At 37.5% G+C, this 15200-nt stretch overlaps 3 protein-coding genes across 3 annotated transcripts in view; 2 read left to right on the top strand and 1 right to left on the bottom strand.

Annotated features, from left to right (window-relative positions):
* LOC107585790 (sphingosine-1-phosphate phosphatase 2-like) overlaps nucleotides 1-1548 on the bottom strand; it is an 8417-nt gene extending 6869 nt beyond the window's left edge. The window contains exon 1 of the mRNA XM_016272938.1: nucleotides 1495-1548. Coding sequence (XP_016128424.1) covers nucleotides 1495-1548 — 54 coding nt within the window. The remainder of the gene's footprint in view (nucleotides 1-1494) is intronic.
* A 177-nt stretch (nucleotides 1549-1725) lies between these two features.
* LOC107585753 (RING finger protein 186-like) lies at nucleotides 1726-2625 on the top strand. Its single transcript, XM_016272909.1, has one exon. It carries the CDS (start codon nucleotides 1798-1800, stop codon nucleotides 2542-2544), a length of 747 nt encoding a protein of 248 aa, XP_016128395.1. The 5' UTR covers nucleotides 1726-1797; the 3' UTR covers nucleotides 2545-2625.
* An 8419-nt stretch (nucleotides 2626-11044) lies between these two features.
* LOC107585748 (paired box protein Pax-3-like) overlaps nucleotides 11045-15200 on the top strand; it is an 18533-nt gene continuing 14377 nt past the window's right edge. Inside the window, exons 1-3 of the mRNA XM_016272905.1 lie at nucleotides 11045-11099; nucleotides 11872-12107; nucleotides 13147-13273. Of these exons, the coding sequence (XP_016128391.1) occupies nucleotides 11045-11099; nucleotides 11872-12107; nucleotides 13147-13273 (418 nt within the window). The remainder of the gene's footprint in view (nucleotides 11100-11871; nucleotides 12108-13146; nucleotides 13274-15200) is intronic.

Here is a 15200-nt window from a genome sequence, read left to right as displayed (position 1 = left end):
ACATAAATTTGTATAATGACAAAGGTATGACAGGTATTACAAGGAGAAGGTGACTTTTTTAGGACATTACCCCATATCCCCACTTTTCAAAATTCACACAGAATGAAGTGTATTGAAAATCTGAAATAGCACAAAGTCTCCTGTGAGAGGTAGGTTTAGGGGTACACTGTAAAAAAAAATCAGTAAAATTTTCAGCAGCTGTGGTTACCGGAATTTTACCGTAAAAAATACGGTAGCAACGTTAGGTTTTACGGTTTTAACTTAAATTTACAGTTAAATACCGTAATTTAATTTGATATAATGTTAATATACCAACCTATTGAAGTACTGAAATCTGTTTTGTACCTTTGTAAAATTCTTCTACTGTTCTTCTACATCTATACAAACATTGTATTATTTGACTAAAATTGTATTTTGTTCCTGAAATCCACCCTAAATCCACTCTTTTTTTCTGGATATTCATGATTTTTGGATCAAAGGTATCCCAATCTTTCCAAAAAGTTTTATAACAACCCACAGGGATTAATTAAGCCACTTCTATCAAACCTCTACAATTAATCCATAATGCCGCTGCAAGATTAATCTTTAATGACCCGAGAACGCACGTCACACCTCTGTTCATCAATTTGCACTGGTTACCAGTAGCTGCTCGCATAAAATTCAAGGCATTAATGTTTGCCTACAAAACCACCACTGGCTCTGCACCCCTTTACCTAAATTCATTACTTCAGAGTTTTTGGACCACTTCTCTTCTTTGTCTACATGGCATCACTAGGTTCTGTCATTCAGAAACATGGCTTTTCATATCACTGCTATGCTGATGACACTCAACTCTCATTCCATCCTGATGATCTGACGATAGCTGCTTGCATCTCAGCATGTCTAAGAGACATTTCTTGTTGATGACGGACCATCACCTTCAACTCAACCTGGCTAAGACAGAACTGCTTGCAGTTTCAACAAACCCATCACTTTATCAAAATTTCACCATCCAGTTAGGCTCATCAACCATAACTTCTTCAAAAACAGCAAGAAACCTTGGAGTTGTCATTGACGATAAGCTGCATTTCTCAGACCACATTGCTAAAACTGTCCGGTCCTGCAGATTTGCTTTATACGACATTTCAGAACATGCAACCTCTTCTAAATGACTAAATGTAAATGTATCCAATATAACAACACAAAAGGGACCCTGGGGCTAGTTGTCACAAAATGTAAACATAATAAACATGTTTATTTATGTGAATGGAGGGTGTCTGGGAAGTCTGTGAATGAAGCTGAAATATAGGTTAGGCAAGCCTTATATTTCTGGATTATTCGTTTCCATGAAAACAACGTGAGCCAGTTGAAATGTCAAACAGGTAGGGGAATAAACGCGGTTAAATGGCCAGAATGATACATGGAAGAAACCACAGAGAGGTTTGGACAGCAAAAAAGGAGTTAAATCTATTGACGTAAACAGCATCGTTTAGCCGAAGGCTCGTGCTGTTTGACCAGGACGCGTGTCTGATGCTCTGATTGCGGTGTGATTCCCGCCGCGTCCCGCATCTTTCCGGATCGGTTCTGGAGGAGAGCAATTAAAGTCGCCCTTCAGGCGGCATTACATCACCGGAACGATACGGTTCATTATTTACTCAACGTGCACGGAGACTACAATAAGCGTTAAAAAAAAAAAAAGGCCTGACACAAAAATGTCCGGGTTTAATAGCGTTCGCTGACGAATAAAGAGAAGAAAAGGCTGCTCGCGTGACTGGCTCGCGTTCATTGTGTGGAGGATGTGAGGCAGCGCGAGATGCCATGGCAGCGGCGGATGCAGCAGCTAACGGGCCGGAGCCTCCCGGTGTTCCGGTACCCAAGGCGTTTCCCTATGAGGAATATGAATGCAAAGTCTGCTACAACTTTTTTGACCTCGACCGTCGGGCGCCCAAGATCTTGGAGTGTCTGCACACGTTTTGCGAGGAGTGTCTGCACGCGTTGCAGCTGTGCGAGGAGCGGCCGTGGCGCATCAGCTGCCCCGTGTGCCGCCACCGCACGCCGGTCCCGGACTACCGGATCCAGAACCTGCCTAACAACACCAAGGTGACGGAGAACTTCCCTCTGTACATCGACTCGGACCCTGTGCCTCAGGATGCTCTGCCGCCTCACCGGCCTCCGCTGCACCCGGCGCTCGTTGCGCTCAGGCGCGAGGAGGACGCGTCCATGGCTGGTCACGCGACGCCGTCCACCGCGACCACGCTGTCCCAGGACTCGGTCTCGCGCTACGAGAGCTGCCAAAACTGCAGGCGTCTCGCGCTGACCACCGGATGCGTGTGCGTCGTCTTCTCGTTGCTGTCCATGCTAGTGCTGCTCTTCATGGGCCTCATTTTCGTTCACAGCCACGGCGGGCCGCCCTCGCCCGCGGGACCCCTCTGCCTGTCGGTGGCCAGCATCCTCGCCATGGTGTCTGCGATGGTAACGTGGCTCCTCTACTGGCTCAAAGACCGACCGGAGCACGAGACGGGCCGCTCCTCGGCCAGCACTAACGCGAGCCGGAGAAACGCGTGACAGGAGATGAGCATCGTATGACAAGCCCTTAAAGCGTTTATTAATACTAGTTAGTTTCTTTTCATGTTACTAGTAGGCTACTTTCAGTAGGCTATCTTTGGTTACACTTTATTTTAAGGTTTCCTTGTTACAGTGTAATTATACATGTATAGGCTAAGTACTGAGTAATAACTACATGTATTTACTATATGTGACCCTGGACCACAAAACCATAAGGGTACATTTTTTTGAAACTGAGATTTATACATCATCTGAAAACTGAATATAAGCTTTCCGTTGATGTGTGGTTTGTTAGGATAGGACAATATTTGGCCAAGATACAACTATTTGAAATCTGGAATCTGAGAGTGCAAAAAAAAATATATTGAGAAAATCGCCTTTAAAGTTGTCCAAATGAAGTTCTTAGCAATGCATATTACTGATCAGATATTAGGTTTTGATCCTATGGTTTTGATATATTTATGGTAGGAAATGTACAAAATATCTTCATGGAACATGATATTTACTTAATATCCTAATGATTTTTGGCATAAAAGAAAAATCGATAATTTTGACCCATACAATGTATTGTTGGCTATTGCTACTAATATACCCGTGCTACTTATGACTGATTTTGTGGTCCAGGGTCACATATGGTTAGGGTTAGGGTTTGACTTAGGGTTACTTGCATGTAATTATGCATAATTAATTGTTATTATAATAGTAAATACATGTAACGTGTGTAACAAGGACACCTTAAAATAAAGTGTTACCGTATCTTTTATATAGTTGAACCAGTACTTATTTATTAGGTAAATTAGATGTGCCTACCTCTATCAATCCCAGTATACTGGGAAAAATTTGGCTACTTTGAAACAATTTTCACTCTATAGTAAAGTTCACAAATAATTACAAAGAAACCTCAAGTAACACATTGGATTAAATTATGTGAAAGTATTTTTTTTTTGCAAAACATAGGCCAACTTCTCTGTTTTATTTACAAACATAATTTTTTACAGTATAATCACTAGTAACATTTGGTTACGATTGCTTATATTTGTGTAATGATTATTTATTGACCATTTCGAGGGGTGAGAACCAGAAGGGCGTAAGTGACATTTTTGGTGAAATGGAGATGTATATATATCAAATGAAAGCTCTTAACGAGGTCTTTCTACTGGCAAAAGTACTGTCATCCATGAGTGTACAAATTTTTTATTAACATTTTTATTATAAAGAATTGAAATCAGTACACAAAGTCAGATCAAACTATGGTAAAAATTGTTGTTTTGGCTCTCCTGTAAAGTTGGTTAAATGTCACTTATGCCTTTCTGGTTCTCAGCCCTCGATTTGTTAATGTTAGTTTCTGCATTAGGCTAGCTAAAAATGAGCACTGCATTTGTCACATTTATTAAAGTTAGTTAATAAAAATACAACTTTTCAGTGTTACTTCTGGTTAACTTAGGTCCATTAGGCTAATATTAACAAATACAACTTTTGAACTTTCTTATTATCTAAGAATAATAAATGCTTCATAAGTATTTTTCATTGTTAGTTCATATTAACTATGTATTTAACTAATGTTAACAAATGGAACCTTATTGTAAAGTGTTACAAATGTTACTTGGAATTCACACTAGTGTCTGTTCAATTAGTATAGGGAAACTGGAAAAATACAAGTAACTCCTTAAATAGTAATTTCAATAACTAAAGAAGGATAGTATCTAATGAGTCATTATCAGATCACTTAATAGTACAGACTGGGTTTTCCCGACAAGGAGTATGGGTGCAAAATCTGCCACTTTTTCAACTATTTCAGCCCAAAATCTTGGGAGTACCTGCACACCTTAAGCGAGAAGAGTCTGCATATGTTGCTTGTGTGCAAGGAGAAGCCTTGGTGCATCAGATGCCCTCTATGCCATACATACCAGACTATCAGATGCAGAACCTGCCCTACGGCATCCACCGCAGCCGGATACGTGTGCGCCATCTTCTCCTTCCTGTCCATTTTTGTGCTGCTCTTCATGGGCCTCATATATGTGCATGGCCACCTGAGGTTCTTCTGGCTAGGACACCTGTGTGAGCTTGAGAAGAACTGACTTCATACATCCTCTAAAAATCACCAAAACATCTGTTGGTTAAACATTGTTGCAAAAATAGTTCTGGGAAAACCCCACAGCTGCCATTTGGTGTGATAATTAGCTGCTAATGCAATGATATTCAGATTTTGGTTGTGGGGCCACTACAGAGAGTGGGGTCCAAAAGTGAAACCACTAGTGAAAATGCATCTATTTTGTATTGTTTTATCATTTAACCCAACATTTGTATTAATTACATTTACATTTATGCATTTGGAAGACACTTTTATCCAAAACAACTTAAATTGCATTCAAATAGTTCATCCATTCCCCGAGAATCTATCCATGACCTTAGCAATGTTAGCACTGTGCAGCGTTTAATTAAAAAACTGGTCACAAATCTGCATACTAGCATAAAATTAGTACTTCTTTTCTATTTTATGTCAAAACCTTCCTTTATTTTTTTATACAAATCATTCTGTTTATATCGAGGTTTAAATAATAAAATGTGGTCTCAGATTTCCGGACCCCACTGTACATAATACAGTTTTATCATAGCAAATGAGACCTGCACTTATTTGACATTTACTGGAAATTCACTAATAAAGTCTGGTAGCTAGGTAAAACACTTATGTAAATCGGCCAAGCAAACGGGATTATTGGATGATATTCTCAAAATGTCTGCTGGGTGTTGTCATCCTCTTGGTGTATCATATACTATTCAGTTTTTGAAAAGAAGACCTCTTTGTTCTTATGGATCAATAGCTTTACTATAGAAATTGCTAATTTTATACCACCTCTTTGTTCTCCACTTCACCTATGCATCTATCACGGTAAAACCGTGTCGTTTGACAACTAACTGACAACCTCTTTTTGCTATCGTCTGTGTGTGCTTTTAATGTGCGTAGCATCACAATGCATTGACCTTAGTACTCACTTTACCAACTCGTTCATCGGATTTTTGAACCACGCAAACCTGTGATGAGCAGTATCTGATGTACCTAGTTTAGAAGAAAACCTGCATGATGTTAAACAAAAACTAGATACTGAACTATGCTTGGAAACGAAGGTCAGCCTTCAATACTTGAGGAAAGCCTCCTTGTTAATCGAATCAGTACAGCTGACTTGCCGTTTCTACATTAAGCAATGACAAATTAGTCATTTATAAGCGGTATCTGATATGATGTTGTGAAAGTGTTGGTGAAAAGCTATACAAATCGTACTCAAACAGTTCTCTGTTAAAGGGGTCATATGATGCGATTTCAAGTTTTCCTTTCTCTTTGGAGTGTTACAAGCTGTTCGTGAATAGATAAGATCCCTAAAGTTGCAAAGACTAAAGTCTCAAACCCAAAGAGATATTCTTTATAAAAGTTTAGACTGGTCCACGCCCCCCTAAAACGCCTCGTTTAAACACGCCCCCACATGTCTACATCACAATGTGGGAAGATTTGCATAACAAAATTGCGCAGGCAAATTCCAGTCATTCAAATAGGAATTACTTTTTTCGCCTGAAAAAAAGTTGGCCACACAGATTTCGCTCGCGTTGACAAACAGAAAGCACAGGTATCCTGTGCGAGCCTGTGACTTATAAAACTGACAATGGCATTTTTTTACCCGCCAAATTTCGCTAATGTGAATTGAATGTGAACATTTAGAAAAGATGCGGGTGAAGCAAGCAGGAATCTGACACCTGAAGAGCAGCTAGTTTTGCTGTGTACTTGCAGTGACAGGATGCAGCCATAGAGAAATCACTGATAAAGACTCGCACACTGGGACTGCAGCCAAGAGGTGCTTTCAAGTGTTTACTGACCCACTAATGAAACTTTGCATTTCTCCCATAAGGCATTTGTCTTGGTGTCATAAACTGATATATTCATCCAGCTAACTGTGGCTTGTTAACTTGAGTGCAAAACACAACTAGCCTGCTTTGGCATTATACTGAATATATCATCCAGATTGTTTAGACTGAATGGTTTTATGACGATAATTAAGGACACTTGATGGTCTAAATTTCCTTCTATTAGGGTAAAGGCCATTTTCTTTAGAATGGTAAACATACTTGATCATATTCTCTTAAAGGGATAGTTCATCCAAAAATTACAATTCTATAATTTACCCACCCTTAAGTTACATCATGTTCCAAAGAGGACAAGAGCAAAACATGAGGGTGTGTAAATCATTTTCAATCACTACTTCTTTAAATGAGCTCTTATGTGCCTTTACTTTTTATTTATTGGTTTATTTATTGAAGGAATTGAAGATTTTAATAGGAATTATCAAGTGAATTTTCTATAAAGTTGTGCTGTTGTTGTAGGTAGATACAATGGTCTGCCCTCTGTTGGTAGACAAGTGTCGTGACGCAGTCGTTTGTGTATAGGTTTTGCTTAGATTTTTGTAAGAAAGGTTTTATAAAGTGAATGTGGGGGTATTTGAATGATTGCAGAAGTGATTTAGACAAGCAAAGGTTATTTCCCTGAGTGTTAAGGAAGTAAACAGCCATTATCTGCTGTTATCCGTGCTGTACAAAGCAACACTTGTAGAGAAAGTAGTATAATGTGCAGTAGTGTTTTGTAGTCACCAGCTTCACAGCTATATATATATATATATATATATATGATTTTACTTTACACAATGATTTGTTTACTGCCTTTTTGATCCCTGCTGAAAAGACTAACAACAAAGTTTGGGGTCGGTAAGATTTTTTTCTTTTTTAAAAGAAAGAACATTAAATCATATTAAATTAAGCAGCTTTGAACACTGATAATAATCAGAAATGTTTCTTGAGCAGAAAATCTGAATGATTTCTGAAGGATCATGTGACATTGAAGACTGGGGTAATGATGCTGAAAATTCAGCTTTGCTCACAGGAATAAATTACATTTTAAAATATATTACAATAGAAAACAGTTATCTGTAATGATATTTCACAATATTACTGTTTTTACTGTGCTTTTGATCAACTAAATAGTGAACTTAACAAACTTGTTTCAAAAACACTGAAAAATCTTACCGAATCCAAACTTTGAACAGTAGTGTAAACTGCTGGTTAGTGCTGGTCTTGCTGGAAAAGCTGGTGGACCAAGAAAATCTTGCTGGTCAAGAGACCTGGAAGGCACACCAGCATTCAAAGCTCAATATACTGTATGCTGGTCTTTTCAACAGGGATGAGGATAAGGAGAAGAGAGAAGATGCTCTTGTCCTCTGTCCTGGTCCAGTTATTTCATAGATGTGAGCCTGAAAGGAAACAGAAAGAGTCTGTTGTGAACTCAGTCTACTTGGTCTTGCTGACTCACAAAACCAAGGACCAAACTGTAAAGAATGAAACTGACGATCAAAATGTTCACCTCCAATGAAATTGATATTTCTGTACCATTCAGTGTGACCTCCCCTTGTTCTCATGGTACCACTATCGCTGTGACTGTCTGGACCATCAGGCCTGATGTGCGCACATCTGTTTATATGTCTGTTTCTCCCGCACACACTGGCCCAGTGACTGCACAACACTTACCTGAACCCAGTGTTACTGCCTAGGATGACTATACTTCCCTTAATGCACTCCAGCCCTGTTAGTAACACTATACGTAGGGTCATGGGCTTTGTACACAGCCCTTATATACTCTGTAATATGTTTATTAGAATTAGGAAATGTGTGTTTTTACTGTTATGCCTCAATAATTGTTGTGAAACCTGTTTGAATTGTATTTGCACATTGAAATTGTTCTGTTGACATACAAGAACACACCTCTCGGTTGGCTAATAAATGAGAAAAATGAAGAAAAAGGCTGTTTTCATGTAATTCATATATACAATATGAAATCACTGCGTGTGTGTGTGCATGTACCCACCATATTTTGAAACGCGGAAGTTTCAAGTTTTAACAACTAAGAATAACAAGTGCAGTAAATGGTAAAACTATTCGTCTGTAAATTGTAAACAAGTGTGTTCATGATTACGAAAATAAATATAAAAAGTATGATAACAAATAGGCCTATGTTTGCGATATCAAGCAGCATAACGGATTGTTTTTGAACAGGTAAAATAACGTATTTTGAAACGCGGAAGTTTCAAGTTTTAACGTTTGATAACTAAGAATAACAAGTGCAGTAAATGGTAAAACTATTCGTCTGTAAATTGTAAACAAGTGTGTTCATGATTACGAAAATAAATATAAAAAGTATGATAACAAATAGGCCTATGTTTGCGATATCAAGCAGCATAACGGATTGTTTTTGAACAGGTAAAATAACAGGAAGTGAATTACACCGGAAGCCTCAATTCCTCGAACATTCTGGGAACAAATATAGCTGCATCAAAAACTTTAAAAATAAGGTGGAATAAAAATGCATTATTTTATTTCCAATAGCATTTCTGTGAAACAAATGAATGTTTTCAGACAGCTTTTCTGAATGATAAATGTTTTCAATACCTATAGCTGTCTCAGGATATCTCAACGATGTTGTCCTCCATCCGCACCATGCCTTCTCTAGCCTGGAGCTCATGGTTGTGCCAGTAAACGCAGGACAGATGATTTGATCCTAAAGTTGTCTTTGGGGAGGATTTACGTTTTCTCTGAGTGAACCCCATCTAATTGAGGTTAAAGTGGTGGTGACCTTCCTCAGGCTGGACAAGACAGATCACAAGACAAATGACACAACAACATATGCACTGTTCAAGAAGTTCATTAAATGGTCAAATGGTGTTTGTGTTGGTGAATTCTTGCTACATTCCTGTACAGGTTTATACACTTTTCTTTCCAACACTGGCAAGTCTAATTTTAATGACAGTTTTGACCAACATACTCAATATCATGTTATTTTGTAAGGTGATCACAGTTACAAAAAACTATTCAGATGTCTTTGTCTTGACTAAAAGCATGCATTTCAAACTTTTTAACAACTTTCATATTGTAAAACCGATTCAAATTATGTTGACACTAGGCCTATTTGCTTAGAGAATATTGATATTTGACCCTTGATAATAAAACTAATTAAGCTCACATCAGAGCGCACCTCTGCTCGAGATTTGTTCTCCAAAAATGGATTCGACACGCGGATCCGGTGTTTCAAAGCTGAAACATGCATCATACCGCCGCATGGTCTCTCCTTTTCAAACAACCACCCTCTGCTTTTTTTAATGCTGAATAAACGGTAAACTATAATTTTTAATAAGGTAGATGTACCGTACATTTTCAAGTTTCACACCATGCCAGTATATTAGGCTTTTATTAGAAGTTTAAAGTAGGAAATAAATGCATAATAAACAAACATACATTCTCCTATCCGTTTGGTTCTATTCAGAATTATTTTTCAGAGTTAACGAAACTTCAGATGTCCTGCGAATTCTCTGCATGTATTTCCTATTCAGCCTCTGTAGGCTAAATGCACAAATATAAGATGACTTACAGCAGATATAAACAGATAATTAGGTAATAAAAAATATATTAACCTGACAGGAAAATAATGAATAATGCAATTAATGCATCGAATAGAAACACATTAACAAGCACGCACACACATTCTTTGTTAACCATTAAATAGTTGTCTCGGTGTCTCCAGGGTCCGGCCTCTTTGGCGTTGGTTTAACTTTTTAAGTAAGAGAGAATAATCTAGTCTAGTGTTTTGCACGTGAAAGGACCCCCGTTTCCCCCGAGTGTTTCCCTCCCGCGTGCGCCCCATTGTCCCCGCGCGCAGGCAGAAAGAAAACATTTGAAGTTTCTTTTTAGTCCAACAAAAGAGCCACATGTCATTGAAGTCACTGTGTGTGTGTGTGTGTGTGTGTGTGGATCAGTCAGAGAGAGTGTTAAATAACAGAGTCAATCTTTTTAAGTAAATGCATTTTTGTTCATGGATTCATTCTGTCTTTGATTTGTTATATTATTACATTATTGTTTCACTCTCACTAGGCCTAAATAGTCTACGTTATATTATAATTTGCTATTTTATTATATTTTGTAGTGTTTGCATGTCTGTATATTTTTTAATATTTTAAGTATAATTTAATTACACATCATCATCATCAGTCGCTGAAATATTTTCGATGTCCACTTTGGAACGCTTTTAGAGAGCAAAGTGTACTTCGTCGACCAATCAGCTCTCGGTTACGGGATCCTGTGGACCAATCAGAACGCGCTGTTCGAGTAATAGACAAGGGGGTCTCTGCAAACTCAGAAATGTTATGTCTCCGTAGTTTGAGAACTCGCGCTCATCCTAAACGCCTGTTAATAACAATAACGCTGCGATTATAATTCTCATCACATAATGAAAACAACGACCAAGGACCACAAAAGAGAAGAGACTTCATCTGACTAATAACATTTAATTTCATCCTCGAGTACTTATTCTTGTGTTCTTCATGTAAAGATACAAAAAGACCATCGGAGCTTATGCTTTTTGTTTTTGATTGTGGAATATTTACATGCATTTTTAAGCCTGTTGAAGTGCAGGATGATGCGTCCATCTCTCTCTCAGAACTATCCCCGCAGCGGCTTCCCAATGGAGGGTAAATATGCACATTAAATATGCACATTAAAATGGTTTAATTTAATAGTGGAAGCCCAAGTGTAAAGCATTTTGGTATTTGTGTTGCATGAGTAGACTAACTTGACTAAGTTACTTTTCCAAATGTTTTTTTTTTTTAACTTTTGCTGACATTTAAATATTATAATATTAAAAGTTGTGTATTGCTAGTATACATATTGTATTATGTTGCTTTTCTGAACTCTTCATTCTTAAATGCTTTTTTCTTCTTCAGTGATTCACTGTATTAGCAAAGTAGCTACCTTTCATATATGAAGAACTAATAGGCTAACTATTTCACTGTACAGGGTATTAGATAAAAAAGTTATTGATGTAAAAAAAAAGTTACAAAGTTAAAGCTGTAAGGCTGTTTTAATCGGAATCATCATTTCTATATTTTCATCATTAACAATAGACTATTTGTATAAATGCATTTAATTATCTGTCGCGATAGCCTACTCAGTTGCATGAGTTCAGAGTTTCTGAATCAGTCAATAAATTTAAATAGGCTGGAAAAAGTATTGTAACTTTAGCAACATTTTTGTTTACCTAAAATTTAAAGCAGCAATTATGCTGATGTTTTACTGGGTTGCTTTTATGTCAGAGAATTAAATGCACATGGAGCCTATAGGCTACTTGAACTGTCTTACCCCTTCAGTTAGGCCTGTTTACCTACGCAGAATGATTTTTTTCTTTCATGTTTCTGCAATTATGTTATCTCGCCACTGTCATAATTTGGGTTGGCTTCGATGCAGTTTCAACTCCGATGGGTCAGGGTCGAGTCAACCAGCTTGGAGGAGTTTTCATCAACGGCCGGCCTCTACCGAACCACATTCGACACAAGATAGTGGAGATGGCCCATCACGGGATCCGGCCCTGCATGATATCCCGCCAGCTCAGAGTCTCTCACGGCTGCGTCTCCAAAATCCTGTGCCGCTATCAGGAGACTGGATCCATCCGGCCTGGAGCCATCGGCGGCACTAAATCCAAGGTGAGGCCCTATAGGGAGGCATTGAAGTGCAGATTCATCTGTTGCAGCTGGGCGTGCGGATATTTTTATTTATTTGTATTTTATTTATTTATTTAGTCATTTAGCAGACGCTTTTATCCAAAGCGACTTACAAATGAGGACAATAAAAGCAGTCAAAACTAACAAAAGAGCAACAATATATAAGTGCAAATGACAAGTCTCGGTTAGCCTAACGCAGTACACGTACCAAGGTGTATACATATACATATATATATATACACACATACACACACATACATACATACAAACAAACACACACATACACATATACATATATACATACACACATATATATACATACATACATACATACATACGCATACACATATATATATACACACACACACAAAGAAAAACAAGTAGATAGAATAGAAAAAATAGAAAGCTAGTGTTTGTTAGTTTTTTTTTTTTTAATTAATTAAAAATAAAACAAAAAAGAAGCTACATATAGATAAAGTAGAATTAAAATAGAATAGAAAGTGCTAGAGTTAGAGGGTCAAATAAAGACATACATACAAACAAACACACACATACACATATACATATATACATACACACATATATATACATACATACATACATACATACGCATACACATATATATATACACACACACACAAAGAAAAACAAGTAGATAGAATAGAAAAAATAGAAAGCTAGTGTTTGTTCGTTTTTTTTTTTTTTTATTAAAAATAAAACAAAAAGAAGCTACATATAGATAAAGTAGAATTAAAATAGAATAGAAAGTGCTAGAGTTAGAGGGTCAAATAAAGGTGGAACAGATGTGTTTTTAGTCGTTTCTTGAAGATGGTTAAGGACTCAGCTGCTCGGAGCAGCTTATATTTCCAAGGAAATGTGTGGATAAACTCAAAGCAACAGGTCGATTATTAACTGAAAACGCCGAGTGTCTTTTGACATAATGACCCTGAATTCGAAATAAGAGTCTTAGAATTGAATCAGGCACCTTGTTCACTGTTTTTATTTTTATTATTTTTAACAGACTTCATCTCTACATGTGGAGAAGCGCGTTGAGGAATATAAACGGGAAAATCCCGGAATATTCAGTTGGGAAATTCGGGATAAATTGCTCAAAGAAGGAATTTGTGACCGGAACAACGTGCCTTCAGGTAAGTGAGGCTATGCTTAAAACATAACGAAAAAAATACAGGAACTCAAACTGCAGTGTGTGAATTATTTATAAAAAAAATTAAAAAATAAACTTTTACATTTGCATTTCCCTCACAGTTAACCGTCAACTGTCTTAAAGACGTAACCAAACTTATTTTTTAAAAATTATCTTGCGAATATTCTCTGAACATTCAAAATGCGCAGTTTAAAAAAACATATTTTTTTCTTGGTTGAACATTAGTGAAAACATTAAGGTTCCATTTGATCATTTTGTAAACATTATGGGAATGTTACTTTTTGGAACCATCTGAAACTATTAAGTAGTAACATTTTAAAAAACAGACAAACATGCAACAAATTTTAAAGAAAAACATTTAAGAACATTTTGGTAACGTTTCCATTAAGTTACTAGGATGTTATTTCTGAATGTTCTCTGAACTACCGAAAATATCCAGTTTTTAAATATTTAAAAACAATTCTTAGATTTATGAATGTTGCAGAAAACATTAAGGGAATGTTCTATTTTATAATTTTACACACATTATGGGAATGTTACTAAGGAATGTCCTCTGAACCTTCTGAAACTAGTACTGTTCAAGAAATGTTAGACAAACGTGCAACCAGAAAAAAAACTTTCCATGAATGATGTATAAATAATGATTTTGTGCTAATGTTACAGTCCAACGTTGTAAAGACAAATGTTCTATTAATGCTACTGAAATACTCTTTGTTCATAACTTTGAGAGAACCTTGCCAGAACGCAGAACACAAAGTTCTGAGAATGTTCCCTATTCGTTTCCTGTCATATTGGAACAAATATAGTTTGCTCAAATCAGAAAAGTCTACTTAGAAGTATATTTAGAAAAGTGTAAAATGGTTGACACTCCTATAATACGCACATATGCACACGCTGCCAAACATATGCACATGCACAAACATGCAAACACACGCATGGATGCACACACATACACATGCATACACAAACAGTGCCAACTGGCCCAATGTGGGATGGTTTGTGTGGCACCATGGAGTGTGCAGTCAGCGGGTCGTAATTCACTCTGGCAGCCAAAACAAACACATGCACACAAACACAAAAACACAAATGCACCACCAAGAAGACCTAAAAAAGGACATTTCGTCAAGACAAACTTGGCTAGACCTTAACATCTCTAAATGAAAAATTCAGTCTATTTTGGGAGTATTTTTATCATATGTGAAATATTAAAGCATGCATTGCCTAGACCTTAACATCTCTAAGTGAAAAATTCAGTCTATTTTGGGAGTATTTTTATCGTATGTGAAATATTAAAGCATGCATTGCTCCCTTTTATGACACAGAGTGAGGCAGACAGTGAGAGGAGTACAGTTGGATGGCAATGCGGGGAAACCCCCCAAACAAAACTGTCTCCATTGTGTCCAGCGTGCAGTGTCAGGGTCAGCAGACTTAGGAATCCGTGTCTGCTTGAGTTCAGGCCCTGAAGGCAAAACTACAGTATGTGTGTGTCAGTTAGCACACAGAGAGCATCTTGCCCCCTACCAAAACTAAGTGCAAAAGCCTGCTGGATATGCGCTCGCCGTCTCACAGTATTAATGAAACTCCTTAGGTGGATTTTGTGTACATGAATGCATGAGGTAAATGGGCTCGGGGTGATATTTCGCCTCCGAATATTGAATTTAAACAACGAGGGCCCAGAGCTGAAGAGAAACGGCGGATGGAGATGCTTTTAGTGACCGCACCGTTTACATAGCGGAGGGCTAAAATATCTTAAAACACATACTCATGCACACTACACGCTAACTTTACATGCCAAAGACCTAAAAACACACACACACATACGCACTCTGTGTATTTACAGAAGGCAGAATATCTCTAGATTCTCCAGCGGTTCCATTTCCATGACGTTTGGGTTTTGGTTGTGTGTGTGT

The sequence above is a fragment of the Sinocyclocheilus grahami genome, unplaced genomic scaffold (assembly GCF_001515645.1).
Source record: "Sinocyclocheilus grahami isolate Dianchi unplaced genomic scaffold, SAMN03320097.WGS_v1.1 scaffold74.1, whole genome shotgun sequence".
NCBI lineage: Eukaryota > Metazoa > Chordata > Actinopteri > Cypriniformes > Cyprinidae > Sinocyclocheilus > Sinocyclocheilus grahami.
Note: the sequence above shows the minus strand (reverse complement) of the source record. Positions and strands in the feature narration are given on the sequence as shown.